The 16,443-nt window shown below is 35.4% G+C and overlaps 1 protein-coding gene across 2 annotated transcripts in view; it reads left to right on the top strand.

The window, feature by feature from the left end:
- Positions 1-2,489: 2,489 nt before the first annotated feature.
- Positions 2,490-16,443, top strand: part of LOC142320879 (neuronal acetylcholine receptor subunit alpha-7-like) — a 58,232-nt gene continuing 44,278 nt past the window's right edge. For both annotated transcript variants that reach the window (XM_075358860.1, XM_075358859.1), the window contains exons 1-2: positions 2,490-2,625; positions 7,801-7,958. In XM_075358860.1, the coding sequence (XP_075214975.1) occupies positions 2,592-2,625; positions 7,801-7,958 (192 nt within the window). In that variant the 5' untranslated portion in view covers positions 2,490-2,591. The remainder of the gene's footprint in view (positions 2,626-7,800; positions 7,959-16,443) is intronic.

Genomic DNA, 16,443 nt, shown 5'->3' with positions numbered 1-16,443 from the left:
AAATTGTTTGCAGCAGCCGCTATCTAAAAAAAAAAAACAATTGAAAACCATATGGCTCTGTTTCATAGTAATCGTAAACAGATAAACTGCACAACCCAGTTTATAAAAAGAATCTACAAATAGCTGTCCACAAGAAATGTTAAATTATACATGTGGGATGTGTGTGTGTGTGTGTGTGTGTGTGTGTGTGTGTGTGTGTGTGTGTGTGTGTATGAAACACAGATTTCCACCAACAGTACAGAATTCAATAATGCCTCATACATTATGCTTATTGTTTTTCTATTTTAGGAAAATGGAAATGGTTTCCACCAACAATCTGTGTTGGTGGAAAACTGTGTTATACTTTTGTCTTTGACATAATATGGACAATTACAATAACAAAAATGGTATTGATTTACTAAGTTAACACACACGCGCGCGCGCGCGCACACACACACACACACACACACACACACACACACACACACACACACACACACACACACACACACACACATGCACATACACACACACACACCCACACAGCACTAGGAAAATTTTGGAATACAAATTTACTTCTTTCAATTTTTCAGAATAATCTCCACCACGCATTATTCACTTTTCTATTTTTTGAAACCAGTCTTCAAATAAACCCTGCCATTTTTTGTCAGAGATCTAGGCTCACTCATAATACAAAGCCCTTAGGAGGTCATCATTAAAATGCCTCCCTCAATTTTTTCTTCACCTGGAGGAACAGTGTGAAGCACATGGATTGAAATCAGGACTGTAGGGAGGGTGCTTTAACAGGTCTAGTCAGTACTGGCCAAATACTTGTAGCAAACTTTGGAGTGGTGCGCTGGAGCATTATCATGGTGAATAAACCACTTGTCCATCCTTGAGTTTGGGCACATCTTCTTGAGAGCTTTGACAACTTTAGGCAGGCATTCTTCAGTATACCACTTTCCTGTAACTATTTTGAGTTTCCAGTACAATTCGCTCTAAAACTCCTCTCACAATAAAAACTTCAACCACAATTCTCTTTTTCACTGATCTGGATTTTCAGTGTTTCCCCAATCATCGATGAAGATGATCAACCTGATCCTGGCCAAAATTTCCTCTTTCAATCTCTCTCTACTGCTTAAATATTGTTTTATGATGAGGACAATATTCTCCAAGCACAGGGATGTTTTCCTCTAAACACTCAAACACTTAACCCATGTGCAAAATTGTCCAGTATTCAGTTCTCAGTCACACAATATATACAAAATACACTATTTCATTACAGTGAAGGAAATACAACATAATATTTCCTTCACTCTCCGTCTTTGATTTTAACTGTCAGACTAGAATATATTTTAAAATTTGAATATCTTTTTGTATATTGCTTATTTATTTTTGGGAATGCATTTTTTCATTACACAGACTTCTGGCTGGAAAATTGTCTTACGTAGTCTTAGTACGCTTTGACAATTAACAGAACAAAGTGTTATTTCTGCCAGAACCCTTTTACTTAGTAATTTCTTTTAAAAATAAAATACATAGTTCACCAAAGATTTCTGGTTTATATATGATACACCATCACAACAAATGCTCTTGTAACATTTTCAGACTTACCTCCACTTAACCCCTCATTATCATTGACCTTAACAATAGAAGAATGGTAACTCATAGAATCTAGGCCTGGTGAAAAGGTCCATCCTCCATTCAAAAGAGTAAATTTACATTAACTATATGTAGAGTATGAAACCTGATTATATGATGAAAAAATTGTGATTCTAAAATCACATTTAATGTAAGAAAAAACTTGCCAAAATTAATATCAGAAACCATGAAACTTTTTATAGAGATTGTTTTTGTATTTGAAATTGAAAAACTGGTGCTGGGATCTGTGATGAATGGCTTAAGAAAATCACGATTCTACTCCAGGAAATATAACAAAATGTTAGGCTAAAATATTCACAAATTTTAGATATGCCTGTCTATGTCTACAATGAGATGCTTATCCTTATTTTCTGATAGTCAAGCAGGATTTAAGGTGTTTAATTCAACTAGTTTTATTATCTATGGGATTACAATAATGTACTTTTACCATTTTTTTATATCATTCCATATCGATGTAGAATTATACCCAGAGGTTCTGAGTTTAAATAGTCAGCTATTTTTCATGTGCTATCCAATATATTCATCTCTCATCACTTATTGTCATAAAAAGAAGAAGAAATAAGCAGCATATAAAAATCAGGGTTTGTTGAAAATAAATTAATAACAACAAAGTACAATAAAAACTATAAATTTTCATTAACTGATATCAAATAAAAAAAAAGATGGCAATTGAAGCATAACTCTCAATTAAATGTAGCAGAAGATTTAATATCTTTTTACTGCATTTTCACAAAGTAAATCTGCAATATTATCTTAAAAATATTTCATAAAAAAGTATGTCTATTTGATAACAATATAATACAGCTGATATGAAAGAGGGTGTTTTCAGATGGGTGGATCCACTTTGATAATGATGCATGTTACATTAATTTGACAGAATATAATTGTAGCATTACAAAACAACTGAAAGCTATGAAAATAAAAATTATAACCAGAATAATTTAGCAAACATGCATTATATTATATTTTCTATTACATTGTTATGTAAGTACTTATTGCCTACCTATTTTTTATATCATAGTCTGTTAAATAAATTAATGTTATTAATAAGAAATTATGTTAAACACTAATATTTCAGTAAATAGTTTGTATTGATAAATCAGTTCTCTGGTATACTTATATACAAAGATTAAATGTTACAACAAATAACGAAATTAAAATTTTATATTGGCAGATTTGTGAACTTAAATAAAGCTATCCATAATGTACTTATAAAAAAGGCATAACATAATGTTAATGTTAATGAATTAATAAATGATGCAGTTCTTAACATTAATGTGATCTTATATATGAAGATTTATTTATGCATTTAAAACAAAATTAGGTAGTCATTGACAATTCATATTATACATATTGTATGCAATATAATGAAATACTAGTACATCAGTCATAACTTCAACCGGTATATAAGGTTACTTGGCTTTCCTATTGCAATCAATTTTTTTTATTTTATATCTTTTAGTCAAGTAATCAGAGAGGCAGGTGCAGCCAGTAACATTGCGCATACTGTAACAGTGGTAATGGATGTGTTGGTTGAGTTAGTGTGCCGTGCACAGTCACCTCCTTAAAAAATTGAGATTCAAATAAACCCAAAAATGGTTTTTAAATATTTATCTGAAAAATATTTGCAAGTTCAAATCTGCACTATCTTGTTTAGTATAGTTAGAGATGGAGAAAATTTAAAGTCAGTGTTCAAAATTGTTTTACCTTTCTTCATCCCTTTCAAGGTTGAATTTTGAAAATCTAGAAATAGTTCTTGGATATTAACATGCAGATAAGAGACAACAAAAAATCAAGTCGTTATCTTCATTTGTTAATGAGAAATTAAAAAAAATATCTGGGTTCTAAAAAAAATTAAAAAATCCATTTTAACCCTTTAGACTTGGAATTTCAAAAAATCCTTTGAATGTGGACTTGCACCATAAGAAGAGCATGTAAACAAATGTTCATAAATTTATCTATTGTGTTTTTGCTGGGCATTGATTATGAATCATTCATGAGATGTCCTTTTTTATATACTTCAGTTATAATTATTAAAAATATAATCTGTAGAAAGCATGAAAAAATTTAATAATTTAAAATTATTTTAAATTATAAATAACTTACTTCCAAATTGCTCTGAAATCATTTTTCCAGAGAACTTTTGCAGCTAATTCTAGAGTTTCTTCTTCAGTGGAATTGCTTCTAGCATTGTTAATAATTGCACTTTGCTTAAAAAGATTAGTAAACCTCGTAAGTATTTCAGTATATAATACATCTGTTTCATATAATATATAGCTATACCAAGTGAACTGAATTTATAAATTTCTAATGTTGAAGTATTGTTGAGATTAGTTTTTGTATGTTATGAGAATAAGTTGTGATTAATAAGTTAGTGTATGTGTCCTGTTTTTATACGGTAATTTGCAAAAAATTGATTCTCTTGTCACGTGTATCGCCTGTATGTACTCGTATTTGAAGAATGTGCATCTAGTCTGCCTAATGTAGTACTTAGTGCAGTCACCTTTAATCTTTATAGACATGGGTTATTGTGTTTGTCAATGTGAATCTTGTTAGATTGTAGAGTGATGATTTTCAGAAGTGCCCCATCTCTTAATCATGGAAGAAAAGTGGACTATGCAAATCCAAGCAAAAGAAGGTTACTTTTGACAGGATGGAGGCCAATAATTTTTATGATACTTTATTTATTTTTCATAGATTAATTCTGAGAATAATGCTTTATAAGTTTTCTAATCATTTTAAAATGAGTACTATTTATTTCATTTAACTTTATCAATGACTGCTTCAATAACATTACTGAGGATGAAATTGCAGCTTACTTCTGAAATTATCTATGAACATATTTCAAAATATTTCGAATTAAATTTTTATTAACATTTTACTAAAACTGAAATGGTCACATTCAGATAATTTTGTGTAAGAAACAATTTTCAGTATTCTATAACTATAATTAGTTACAGTAATAAATAGGCAAATTTTTCATTCTAAGAGAACACAATAATAAATTATATAAATCATGTCAGGAATGGGTAGAGATATGCTGCTCCAAAGATAAAGAAAAGAAATGACCCAAGGATTTGCTTGGATGGTTTAAAGGAAGTTGTGCTAATGAAATTTGATCTATAGGTGTAAGATCAGGCAATCTTTGTGTCCAGGAATGTAGACCTCCACGACCGATCCATTTTTCAGGGTAATGATTTAAGTTAAGGAAACGGCACAAGAGAAGCGGTGACGCGCGCCATCTCACTTTGCATCTCAGCACTAGTGCGTATGCCTCAGCATTTAAGCGGCTAGGTAATATAAACTATCCAAACAGCTGATTCTGAAAAAGGCTGCACTATACATTGTCGCTAAATCAGTGTTGGAAATTGCCTTCCGGAGGATTTACTTCTACCCATTCATGCTCATTGCGCAATTTTAATATTTTGAATGAAGAGTATAAAAGAAGTAATTAAAAATTAGTTTTACTTGGTTAATGAAGGGAAAAGCAAACAAATGACAAATTATTTTATTCAAGGGAAAAGTTCATCCTCTTCAAAAATAAATCCTTTTGAATTACCCTACATTTAGATAGCATTTTTGTTTTCCAAGACATGTCTGGAGTTTTAACCTTTTTACATGAATGATAAAAGTAGCGTCTCGTTTTGACAGTCTCCTGTAGATTTAGATTAAAAAATCCTGAGACCACCATTGATAAACCGATATCACTGCCGATATGCGTAATTGTGAGATACATACCTTTACCCGATGGAGCCTTATTACCGGTTGATAAGCCATGCAGAAAGGCTTATTTTTCGAACGGCCTTCGATGACCCAAGTTTAATTCATATAATATATTATATGGCCTTCTTGCCTCATTTTCTTCATTTCAGGGAAGTAATGTCTTCGCCATATAATATCCTTGTTAGTTTCCCGGCCCCGTTTATCGTATTTAAAATTCATACTTTTTAATAAATTTTTCTTAGGAAACCGTAATTGATTAGTAGATTTATACTTGCGAATTACATTGTACACTGAAGCAAAAAAAAAATTTATTTGTGGTAACAGTTTTATTAACGACATCCGAAATCAACGCCGTTTGGTTACTCTGCAATACGCTTTTGTAAGCATTTTAAATGATGTGTCTTTCGCACGACTTAGGGCTTTTTTCGCGGCCTTTTTTTCTGAGGTGATATCAATAATCGCGCACTATTATCTGCTGAATCGGTATCAAACATGGTGTCAAAATAATGGTATAACTCAAGTAGTACAGACACAAATCTGACGTTCCAGTAAACTTAAAAAATATTGCATTACATTAGTTTAAATAACATTAAAATAAATAAATATGTAACAGAAATACAAAAATTGAATACGAGAATAAAAGAGGGATCGTATGAAAAGAAAAAAGGGTTTTAATAGAAATGAGAAGACGTAACACTACATAAACGTTTTATTATATGACTACTAATTGTCTAATTATACGGTGACTAATAAATGAGTAATGATTATAGTATTGTATGTAGGTATGGCCGCGTTGTGAATCGGAAGTGATACACGGAACGTGACTCACCCGAATCGTGATGAACTTGCTCACACAAACGCATCGTTTATTTATTCTTCACTCTATAAGCTAAATGAATACAGCATAAGTATATCGGGTACTATGAACTGTGCTGTCGTTAGCGAAGGTTTGCTAAAGGAGTAATGCCGTACTTATTTACGACAGAGGAATGCGATGATATGGTATTCATTTTCGTGTGGGTGTGTAGTGGTATGCTACAGCTGCTGCAGTAGAAACTAAAAAAACGTTTCCCAATCGCTAGATTCCAGATTCCATAACAAATAGCACTACTTTTCGCAATCTTCGGAAATCAAGTTCACTACCTAATATTCGTACTAGCTACGTACGATCTGTCCAACACGAAGCTGTTATTGATGAAATTATTATCGATGCAGTCTAAGTGTCAGTACATGACATCTTTCTAAGCGGGTGGTTGTTTCGCATTCGATGGTCTGGAGAAAACTTAAAAGAAGTATTATCCTAAAAATAAGTAGTCAGTCAACATCTATACTCAGGAGACGGTCCGTTTCGATCGGAGTTCTGCAACTGGTGGAATACAAATCGACAACTCTACTAGTATGTTTTGTTTTGCGACCAGGCATATGTTACACGAGATGGCGACAATTTACTCAATGAGCATGCATGGGCAGAAGTAAATCCTCATGAAACGGTGAAAGACAATTTCCTAATGAGATTGCGACAGAATCAGCAGTGCAGCAAAAAAAAGCATAGTCAATTCGTAAGGATATTTACATATTTTAGCCCATAGTAAAATGTGCGATCATTTGAAATTCTATGACCAAACGACTGAGTAACAGACACAAAATTAATCAAACGGGTCTGTATTTCTAACATTAATTGTAGTATGACTGTTTGACTAATTATGGATGTTTCACAATTCGAATAGCGTGAAATAAATAAAGAAATAAATGCTCATAATTCGGAAAAGAATCATATTTATTAAAACAATGAGTAGACTGTAAAAATAGTAAAATACGAATTTATACATGTTCATAAAGAGACTTGCGTGAAATGAAAATAAGTTACATAAAAAATACAACTGAGATATAAAATTGTTAATGATGCCGCTAGACGGGCGAGTTTAGTACACGGCTGATATTGCGCGACGAATGACTGGTCCAGCTAGTCTTGTGCGTATACCCCCACTACTTTAGTGACAGTATGAGCGCAAAAAATGACAATGAAGAAGATATTGCACAGCGTTGTTACTGTGGATGAATCATGGGTGCAACATTAGTGATTAACGAAAGAAGGAGCCAGTTTGTCTGTAAATATTCTTCTTCACATTCATAGAAAGAATCCAAAGCTACTCAACCGGTAAGATTATGCTTGGACTGTTTTAAGATTTTCAAGCCAATTTCCAGAAATGAGGGGATAATATGAATCATTCATATAACTGAGAAGTTCTATTGCTAAATTTTGGCCGCAATTTGAAGAATTTGTAATTGTTAACATCTACAATTTGTGGTAAATACATGTGTGCATGTGTCCATAAACTTAACTCATACAGTTACTATTCATTAAAAAGCAATATTTATTCTATCAAAGTTTGTCAGTATGTTACAAAATAAGTATTTTTTCTTTGTTTTGTTTAGTACCAATGAATAATCTTTGTTTTTCACTGAGAAATGGACATGAAATATCTGAAATAAGAAATGCTCTTCTTAGAAACTACAATAAACTGGAAAGTCCTGTAAATACAACATCAAAACTTACTATAAAACTGTATTTGTTTATATCTGAAGTAGAAATGGTAAGTATCTTTTTATTACAATATTTAATAAGAAAGGTTTTTTTTAGATTCGCAAAGAACTCAAGGGGATCTTGTACCTTCTATCTTGCCCTTGTTAAATTTATCATTTCATGTTCCCTTTTCTCAACTTTCATTACAGATACATCATTGAATTTTTTTACAGTGATATTTTAGACCTGTTGTAAGCACTGAGTAAATATCAAATAATTACATCAAGCAGAAAAAAAAAACAACAAAAAACTATTAAACTGGCCAAATTATTTTGTAAATAAAATGAACAAAAATTAAGAATTATTTTTCTACTGCAAATAATAGGTTAGTACTTACTCAGAACATGTATTTATATGGTAAAAAATTACAGTAAAATTTTCAGCTTTCTATGAGCAATAGTTCTTGAGGAAAAGGAACATGAGGGTGAAAAATATCAACTTTTGGTAAACTGAGATTGAAGTAAAAGATTAGTAACCCACCACGCTTTGTGCATTCCAGCTTCATATTCAGAATTGTCAGTATCATTTTCTACTTCTATAGCTCTCCTTTTTGTCCCCTTTCCATGATAAACCTGGTTGGCTTCTTTATTTGCTTTTTGAATTCAGTGTAGTTCTGATACTTGCATGCTACAATCTTATTTTCAGGCATTAGTTCTTTAGTTACATCCTGCTACGAAGGATTACAGGTAAAAGTTACAAAGAGGTCAGGCCTGCCGTAAGTTCGTACATAAGCGAAAGCGTCTTGAGTGCATTCATGCAGATAGCGGGGACTGTTTACATTTGTAGAAGGCAGAATATCCATCTTAGCTATGTCGTTAGGTCTATTATTACCATCTACGCTAATAGCATCTTGTAGATGAATGCAATTTTCTGCTCGTAATTTCGTCTGGTTTATAGAAATGTAATGAAGGCGTTCGCTCTCTACTTTAATATACATATCTACCAAGAATTGATGAAAGAGTTGCCTTGAGCGCGAAAGGAGATTGAAGTCGTGCTCTCGAAGCATCATGTGATACGCATAAAAATCCATGCAGGAAACATTTTTATTGGGAACTGGCTGTCTTGTTGTTGGATTAATTAGTGGAATATTGAAATGATATCCTGGCTCACCTTTACTGAAAATTAACGGGTAATGCAAAGCATCATAAAATTTATGAGTATCGGCTACGCGTTTCAGCGTATTATCATGTGCCCGTAACACTGTGTCCCGTGGAGAGCATGAGTCACCAGTAACCAAACCAGCAACTTCATTGATCATCGGCGCATTATAACGCCTCTCATGTTCGCCACGTGGAGTCCGATTAGCATGAATGACCACTATGTAATTATCTGGAGGCCAGTTTTCTATTGCACTTTTAAAGGTATTTACCAACAAATTGTGGCTGTGTAACATTCGTTGAATTTTCAATACTGTATCTCTTTCGACTCCTTCAATATACTGACAACGACGGTTTACTTCATTTTCTTCATCACCCATAAAATACACCTGCAAAAATTTATGCTGTTCATTATCTGCTGGAAAAAGTGATCCAATTTGATGATATATCTGTCCTTGTACAGTAAAAGTTGGTGAAATCCGGGCATTCTTATCATTTCATCTACTTCAAAGGATGTCATTTGGAAGCAAGAGTTATACTTTCTGATTTTACTTAAAAATTGCTTCGACTCATCTGTAACACTTAAATATAGAGTTTTCAAAGGCTCCTCTGGTTCACCAAATAAAGGAAGCGAATCTTTACCACTGGAACAGCACATTCCAGCAGTTTCATCTTTCCATTTCAAAGCATCGCAATGCTGACATTTTCTATTCATTGAGCCAATACCAATTTAAGAATGCTTACGGTATTCAAGTGAAGGATCATATTGAAATCCGGAATTATTAAATACAGACCAATTGTTACGCATTCAATTTTCGACGGCGCGCGATTTGCATTTCTGCATGAACGATTCTTCTCGCCTGCGATTGTTCTGGAGTTCTCTCGCTCTTATACCTGCCTGCTGTTCAGCTTGTCTTTCTAAACGAATTTGTGTTTGAATTGGCGTTTCAGCTGCTCTTAAGGTAGCTTGGCGTTCAGCTTGCTCATCTAACCTTTCTTGTCTCTGAGAAGTTGTTTCACCAGCCCTCAAAGCACATTGTCGCCTTGCTTGTTGTTGTCGTCTTAGTTCAGCGTGAGCGGAAGATTCTTGAGTTCGAGCAACTTTTGCCGCCCGGGTCCGTGATGAATCCCTGCAGGTTAGATTTGCGCTTCCGAGGCATTTTAGAAAAAAAAAACAGAGTAAAAACTGAAAACAGTGTTAGAAGTAAAACAATAAACAGACACCTAACCTCAAAAACTGGAAAAGTTTTAGTATTGCTTAGAAGTGACAGAAGAATAACAATAAATATAGAAGGATTCGAAACAGCAGAAGTACTATACTCAATTGAATAGTGACTTGACCGTCGGTATTACAGTGTTGGATTGGCACTTTATTTCATTTACTTACTGGAACGTCAGATGGCGTTGAATTTGGTCAGATTGTTTGTCGAACGGTAATACCTACCAATATAAATTTTTTTACCCTCCCAAAAAAATATTGTTTTTTTTTTACTAAAAAGTGTCCCATGTTCTTCGCAATACCTTTGAGAATATGTGTACGAAGTTTCATGATGATTGGTTGAGTAGTTTCTGCGTGAAAGCGTAACAAACAAATAAACTCACATTCACATTTGTAATATTAGTAAGGATTCATTCGGATTTTTGGTAAACCCGTGAAAACATTTCCGTAACAGAGTAGGATCAGCCAGATATCTAAATACAAGTTTTATATGTTCAGCAACAGCAATTTGTATAGAATTTTTATAAGAGCATTTGTAAACTTTCCTTTATTATTTATATGCTTTATTTTATACATCATCTACCCTGATCTTTAGGGCAACGCATGTGATAAGGTTGTTCATCAGACAAAATACAGTAGAAATAAATAACTCAAACAGCGCATCTCATTTCTTCAATACTTTTGGCATTTTTTCTGTTAGTATTCCCATAATAACTTTGTATGCTATTTATATTTTTATTTATAAGCCCCCCTTTTCCTGATATTTTTTCCCATCACTGAGGACGTATTTCTCAACTCCTGTTGCAATCACCAAAGTTGACTACCCGTGCACTTCTGAATGTAGCCAATGCACTCCAATTTTTCTATTTCAGTTACACCATAAGGAGATGACTGTAACACACTATTAAAACCTTTACTGTCTCCATCACCCAAGTACTTAGTGTACTGTACTCCATACAAATTTATGGAATGGTTAAAAATTGCAACTATGCCAGCACTTTCCATTCTACCACTTAGAGCAAAATAGTTTGCCAATGAAGAACCACTGTTTTCATCTATTTCTCTTTATTTTTTATCTTTTTTTTTATTTGCAGCCTTAACAATATTTACAAAATACTTCCACACTACAACTTTTAGAAACACCATTTAAACTTTAGAAACCACGTTTATGCCAAGTGTCATCAAGTGCAACCATCAGATCAGTGTGCCCATCATTATGATCTATGGCTTCTGCTTTATCTATAACAACTGCTTTCATTGATTCATGAGCTGTGGATTATACAGCATTTCCTAATATATTAGTTAGTACCTTAACTAACTAATTTATGCCTCATCAAATATTGTGGGTGAATACGGGCTGGGCAAAAGGGATGAAACAGGGGAAACTGACTTATTGAGTTTTGCACAAAGTAAAATTATATGTGCTACCTATAGTGGCTTCAAACAACCTTTGAAATAAAATACATACATGTTATCTGAAATGAATCTTAGGATTATACTTTTTTGAATGAACTGCATTTCATACCAACATGCTTGAAAATTATTTTATTCCTTAGTTCTGATTGATCAGTATGAAATTAACTTCCATTTAAGAGAAAGATGGAATTCCAGCTTATTATGACCAGTTAGTAAAAGACTTTTAAAAATAAAATGCGGATTAGTAGGGATTCTAAAATTTGGTAGTCGCCTAGAAGTTTTGACTTAACAACTTGTGACTACTTCTTTTGGAACATAATACAAAAAAAACTACTAAGGTATATTAATAAGCTGAAAACCAATGTCAGAGACTTTTTTTACAATCCTGATCCTTCAATACAGGAAAAATATTTAAACGCATTTAGGGATTGATAAAACCACGAGCAGCAATGTATGAGCATATAGAAATGTAATTTAAAGTAAGTCGGCTTATAAAAAATGCATTCTTATTTACTGCAGTCCCATGATGAGAATTTTGTGTTGATCACTTAAGTCGATTATTGTTTTTGGTTTACCAGCCTGCATGAGTGAGTTTACATTGTGTGTAGAAATTTAGGCTGATTTGCTTCGGTTTGATTTTGGATTTTGTATTGTTCTTGTTTGTATGTGTGGTGTTAGGGCATTCCTACGCTTTTGATTGCATGACATTTTCAAAGTGGCAGCCCAATGTATCCAAGTGCTGCCCTCTCTAAACTCTGGTGTAACTCAATTCAGCCAATGGAATATTTCTTAAAAGATCTTTCATAGATGACTGTCAAGAGGTCACCTGTGGTGGGACTAGGTCCTGATGTACAACTCTAAAAAATGTGATATAGTGAAGTGATAGTGGGGTATGAATTGATGATGATAAAGTTGTGAAGTGATGATAAAGTAGAGAAGGGACAGCAGACTTAGGTACAGGAGTAATAACTGTGTGCTTCAATAGGGAGGGAAAAGAAGAAGATGACAAGCTCCAATTAAACAAGGAGGCCAAAATAGGCGATGGACGGAATAGTCCGTCCATCGACAATGGGGGCCGAAGTCCTCACAGAATTAGATTTCTGTCGAGAAATATGCTTCCAAAAACTCCTCGGATTAGAACGAAGGTCAGATTCACACTTCCGAACCCAAAAAAACTCTGGCATCCGCTATTGCGTACTTAATATCTCTACGCAGACAAGAAAATAAGAAATAATCATCTGACAGATTTAAACCTGCGATGAGCTGCCTTCTTCCTCTTGAGAAGATTAACAATGTTTCTATTGAACCACAGTGGAAATTTGGTTGACTCAGGACGAAAGGAAGGAACATGTTTATCAATCGCCGTAAACCCGTCAATCTGCTGTAAACCCAGAACCGATTCTTCCAGATCGTTGGTTAAGAGAGTATTATACCAATCAGCAAACCTCACCTCATTATACAACGCACGATAATCACCACGATCTTAGCGAAAATCTAGGTTCGTTCCCGCTACATTAACTGTTGCAACTTCAAGGAATCCAATTTCAAATGGAGGATGGAACTTATCAGGGTAAACAAGAGCCTCAGCATCCCTAGTGAAAATCATATAGTTAGTCGAAATTAAATCCAAACCGTTATTGCAGAAGGAAGGATTCGTTGTTTCGTATGTTCGTTGATCGAGGGAACTTGAAGCTAAAAACGGAACAACATACATAACACAAATCAACAAATTCTTCATGCTGGTCGAATTAGTTCAATCCATAAAACTTCAGGAAATGTCTCGAGGTCCTTCATCCTCGTACATCTAATGCGTGATTTTACAAGATTAGTGGAACCACCACCACGCTGAAGTGAAGAAGCAGCATAATCCCGGTCAGCCCGAAAAAATATTGTAACAGTCTGGAAACAGATTGACATTACAGTGCTCATCACTGAGCCAGGTCAAATCAACTATGTCGAAGTGAAAATCAACCAAGGACGCGAAACTTTCATCCTGTTTAGTCCTCAGACCACGAATATTCTGATAGATAATTCCCAACTTATCCATCACTATCGAGCTGCAATCCGTCCTCCCGTGGATCTTTATCTACAAACACTGCATTAGGTCTCAACGGACCATAAAATGGAGCCAAAAGCGTACCAACAAGCCAGACTTCAGGACAAACCAAGCTTCAAAATCCGAAGCACAAACTTCAATTCCAAACGTTGTGTTTCTCAAGCAATTTGGTAATATCTTCAACCCCGGTTGAAGAGTTAAATCTTGAAACAAAAAGCGCTTTGTGCCCATGTATTTCGGCGCATGAGAGCCCTGAAAACCTCGGTGCGTAAGGGCCTGGAGTCAGTGCAGAGACTGCGCATCCGCTCTCTGCCAAGACATATCCCGGTTTCACCGGGTCCGGACCGGACCCTGGAGTACCGGACCGGACCTCCAGGGTTGGTAGCCCTGAAGTGGGGGTGTACCCTGGCGCCTAGACTTACTACAGAAGGGATCATGAATCATGCAAATTGAACTATCACCAAACGTGGCAGAGGGTTCACGAAAACACCCTCGTTTAGAACCAGCCGTTTCACCTGGGGCGAAACGGAGAAAGAGCGCAGAGTCAAGATGACTAGAAATTGAGGCTAAGAGCTTGCAAAAAGCTTTTTACAAGAGCTATATACCGAAACCAAGAAATTTGCTTATCACAAAGGAAGATGGAAATTTCTCGAGGGTAAGTCCTTTTCTCATTGCTCGAGAAATAATTAAATGTGCTGGAGGCCCGGTTAAGGAAATAAGGAAAACCTATAATGGACTTCATGTGAGACTACAAATGATGCACAGTAACAGAAGATCCTAGGGCTTAAGAATATTGGAGATTTTATTGTACGTGTCGATCCGCACGGCACACTCAACACGTCAAATGGTTTTGTGGTTTGTCGGGATCTTCTAAATTGTACGGAGCTAGAAAAAGTTGAAGAATTGACACCTCCTTGTTAAACGGCAAGGTTCTACCTTCAGCTTCTCATGGCCTTACTTTTACCCGACCAGCCGGAGAAAGTTCGTCCAGGAATTCAGCATTTGGATGTGCGTGCATTTGTCCCACAACATATGAGATACTTGAAGTGTCGACGCTTTGGCCACACCGCTCTCAGATGCGAGAGACCGCAAATATGCGCGTGCTGTGATGAAGTTCATGAAGGAGAGCCAATTAGGAGCCTCCTACATGTTTCAATTGTAAAGGACAGCATTCATGCAGATCCAGAAACTGCCCTTTCTACAAAGACGAACTAGCTGTGCAGGAAGTAAAATCCCAGCAGAAAATCGGCTACGTTGAAGCAAAAAAGATTGTAAACGCCCTCAAGCAGCAACAACTTATGCTCAGGGTGCGGCTGCTGTTCCTTCTCCTGCTCCAGTTGCTGTCGATGAAAATCAGCTTATCAGTGAACTTGCGCCCATTTTGGCTAGCAAGATTGAAAGGATAATAGAAAATAAAATGAAGCTTTTCAGTCGCAAAGAAACCATAAAGCCAAAGATAACAGTACAACCTCCTGATGACACGTCTTCGAAACACAAAAGTGCTCTTGACCAGAAAAAATGAACGACAAGCCAGAAGGCCACGTTCGTTTGCAAGAAATATTAAATGATGACCTATGTTATGTCATGTTATGGTCATAATCAAACGTGGCAATGGGTGCATGTAAACACTCTCGTTTAGAAACAGCCGATTTGCCACAAGCAAAGAGGAAACGAAGTAAGGAATCTGAAAGGATTAAGAAAGATACTGACAGAATTAGAAACGATTTACGTAAAGTTCTGTTTAGCAGCAATGCTCCGAAACTTAGGCATCTAGGGATAATGAGAGAGCATAGAAACTTCCAGAAAGTTAGTCCATTCTTGATTGGTCGAGAAATTACAAATTGTGCTGGTGGTCCTGTTAAGGAGATACGCAAGACTTTTAACGGTTTGTACGTATAAACCGTAAATGATAGTCAAAGTTTAAAGGTCCAAGCTATAAAGAAGATCAGTGAGCTTCCTGTGCCTGTACAACCACACAGTTCACTTAACTTGTCGAAAGGAGTTGTTGTTTGCTGTGACCTTCTTAATTGCATGGAAGAGGAAATAGTGGAGGAGATGTCGAGTCAAAGAGTGACTCATTGCCGCAAGTTAACCATGAGGAGAAATGGTGAAGTTCTTTCTTCAACGTCACATGTGTTAAACTTCAATCGACCGAATTTGCCTGAAAGAGTACGGGCTGGAATTCATCGTCTAGATGTGCGCGCATTTATCTCGCATCCTATGCGATCAAATTTCAGCGTTTCGGACACACTCCAGTCAGATGTGTAAGACAAGAAATCTGTGTGTCTGGAATCTCCTGTTTGCATTAACAGGACATCATAACAGTCAGTCAAGAAATTGCCCTGTTTACAAATTGGAGGCGGCAATTCAGGAAGTCAATATGCTAGAGAAAATAAGCTATCCTGAAGCGAGGAAAATCGTCAGTAGTGGAACTGCTCGACCAACAATGACATATGCTGAAGCAGCTGCTGCCCCTCCATCATCAAAAGTTAACGTAGAGCTGCTGCTTTCCACGCTTGCACCATGATAAAAACAAAGACTGAATCTAGGCAGCGGAAGGAAATAATTACATTTAATAAAAATTCATTCGCAGATGGACGTTGGAATGGAATGCCCTCCAACGAAAGCCATAACAAAACCAGCCATCATGGGACCAACAACTGATGTGAATAAGGAAAGTGTAACATCTGAAAAAGCCAAATTCATC

Source organism: Lycorma delicatula, chromosome 3 (genome assembly GCF_047948215.1).
Source record: "Lycorma delicatula isolate Av1 chromosome 3, ASM4794821v1, whole genome shotgun sequence".
Lineage (NCBI taxonomy): Eukaryota > Metazoa > Arthropoda > Insecta > Hemiptera > Fulgoridae > Lycorma > Lycorma delicatula.
Note: the sequence above shows the minus strand (reverse complement) of the source record. Positions and strands in the feature narration are given on the sequence as shown.